The sequence below is a fragment of the Engraulis encrasicolus genome, chromosome 3 (genome assembly GCF_034702125.1).
Source record: "Engraulis encrasicolus isolate BLACKSEA-1 chromosome 3, IST_EnEncr_1.0, whole genome shotgun sequence".
NCBI lineage: Eukaryota > Metazoa > Chordata > Actinopteri > Clupeiformes > Engraulidae > Engraulis > Engraulis encrasicolus.
This window is the reverse complement of record NC_085859.1, coordinates 11,488,979-11,491,478: the sequence shown is the minus strand read 5'-3', so window position 1 is coordinate 11,491,478 and position 2,500 is coordinate 11,488,979. Positions and strand designations below refer to the sequence as shown.

Here is a 2,500-nt window from a genome sequence, read left to right as displayed (position 1 = left end):
TCGAGGCCGGGCGGAGGTGTGAGTCGGGCGAGGGCAACTTCGAGTTTGAGACCAAGCAAGGCAACGAGATCTTCAAGGCGGTGGAGGCGGCCATTAACCTCCAACGACCCACAATGCCACGCAGGCAGGCGTCCGGGGGTGCCACCCCGGCCATCTCTACCACTCAGTATGCTCAACACTTACGACTAGTGTCTGTCTGTCTGTCTGTCTGTCTGTCTGTCTGTCTGTCTGTCTGTCTGTCTGTCTGTCTGTCTGTCTGTCTGTCTGTGTACTTGGACACTTGTACCAAAGTCTGTGTTATTTATCATCTCTCTCTGCATACTTAGGTGCTGTTTCCACGTAGCAGGATATTTTTTTAGGAGGGTATTTTTTTCTCCTGTTAGGTGGAAATGCAACATGTAGATAAAAAGAAATCCTCCATTGTAACAAATGCGTTTCAGCCCCCTAAACAGGATATTTTTTTCCTCCTGCTTTTTGCACCTGGATTTTAAATATCTGCTACGTGGAAACGGAAGGCCAAAACCAATGCAAACCAATTCAACCAGGAGAAAAAAATATCCACATATAAAAATATCCAGCTACGTGTAAACAGCACCTTAGACCCTACCTCTCAGTACGCTGCTCAACACTTAAAGCTGTTGTCTATCTGCCTGTCTGTCTGTCTGTCTATCTATCTACAGTATTTGCGTTTAAGTCTGTGTTATTTATAATCTCTCTGCATACTTGGACCCTACTGCTCACCCTGCTCTAAGACTAGTGTCTGTCTTATCTGTTGTCTGTCTGTCTGTCTGTCTGTCTGTCTGTCTGTCTGTCTGTCTGTCTGTCTGTCTGTCTGTTGTATTTCGACACTTGTGCTAAAGTCAGTGTTACTTGTCATTTGTCTGTTTGCATACTTACACCCTTGAAATAAAGTCTGTGCTATCTGTTGTTCAATGCCTATCTGTCTGTCTCTCTGTCTACATAGTTGGACACTTGGACTTGCACAAATCTGTGTTATCTGAGTGTCTGTCTGTCTGTCTTTCTTCATACATAGCAGTTTTACTGTTTTCTATTCACCTGACAGTATATACGTATAATTTTCTACTTTTGTGTGCAACTTCAAGATAGTCTTTAAGTCTCATATTGTGAAAACTGACAATAATTGATTTCTATTCTATTCTATTCTATGCTATTCTATTCTATTCTACTCTATGCTAGCAGCACCACCACCACCATGGACAAGGAAACAACAGTAGCTCCCCCTCCTAGCCCAGGTGGAGACCATCGGACGTACCATACAGTGAACAACAACCATCCCAGTGGCCAGCCCTGCACCACAACCACCACTAGCAACACCAGCAGTACAAACAGCAGGTTGGGCCGCTCCCCTCCCGAGGCGGCCCCCCGCTCTCGCCTCGATGCCCCCCCCTCCGCCGCCACCGACAAGCTCCTGACGGGGGTGAAGAGCCTGAATCTGGACTGCCACGGCCGGCCCATGCCACGCAAGAACCAGGTCAAGAACTTCCGCAGCTGCCCGCTGGCCAAGTCGGCGGAGGAGCAGACCTATTCGCAGATCACCATGGCCAGCCTGGACCTCGGCATGATGGGAGGAGGAGGAGACGTTGGTGGAGGAGGAGGGGCCGGGGCCGGGGCAGCCCAACCAGCGCCGCGCCAGACCCCCAGGCCCCACTCGGCGGACGTGCCCATCGTCGAGGACCCCGACTCGGACTACTCGCTGCCGTTCGACACCATCGCCAAGAACGTCATGGCGGACATTTTGGCGACTGACCCGAAGACGGTAGCGTCAGCGGCGTCGATACCGTCGAGCGTCTTGGACGACATGGCGGACGACCCGCTGTACGACTCCATCGACGAGATGGCCATCAGCAACGTACTGCGGATCCGCGCCGACAGCCCCAGAGCCGCGACCAGAACCCGGACGTCCTCCTTCACTAAGGCGGCGGAACACATCTACGACGAGCCCGAGGGCATCGCCGTGCCCGCCAAGGGCCCGCCTCGGCCTGGTTCTGGCTCTGGCTCAACCGGGTCGATTGTGGAGATGGTGTTGGGGGGATCGGGTGGTTCGGGGTCCGACTGCGCTCCGCCGTCGTTGTACGACGACCCCGATGAGGTCAAAGGTCAGGCATGGAGAATGATGGCGGAGGTGGGGGAGCTCAGCGGTCACGAGTACCCCTACAACCCCAACGCTGACGACTACGCAGTGCCCAAGCCGCCCCGGAGAGCCTTCCTCTCGCCTTCGCCATCGCAATCGTCATTGTCATCGTCATCATTGTCATTGCATGCCCAACAGGACTGCCAGAACACTCGTGACAGTGATGCCACCACCGTCTCACCTTATGACAATGTTAATATGAAAAAGAAATGATACGTTTTTTAGAAGAAGATACCGCACACTCTTGTCCATCGTGCTGCAATTTATTAAGAAAACAACGTTAAAACTTGAGAAAAGCCATACGGGCCGAAACGTTGTTTTCTTAATAAATTGCAGCACGATGGACAA

General features: G+C 52.0%; 1 protein-coding gene across 2 annotated transcripts in view; it reads left to right on the top strand.

Moving 5' to 3' along the window:
- The window catches only part of dok2 (docking protein 2), a 44,477-nt gene extending 42,049 nt beyond the window's left edge, over window positions 1-2,428 (top strand). Inside the window, exons 6-7 of one of the 2 annotated variants that reach the window (XM_063194739.1) lie at window positions 1-166; window positions 1,201-2,428. The exon at window positions 1-166 is cut by the window's left edge and continues 13 nt beyond it. In XM_063194739.1, the coding sequence (XP_063050809.1) occupies window positions 1-166; window positions 1,201-2,365 (1,331 nt within the window). In that variant the 3' untranslated portion in view covers window positions 2,366-2,428. Of the gene's footprint in view, window positions 167-1,197 lie in introns of both variants that reach the window. The other variant, XM_063194738.1, reaches the window with a different exon arrangement.
- Window positions 2,429-2,500: the final 72 nt, after the last annotated feature.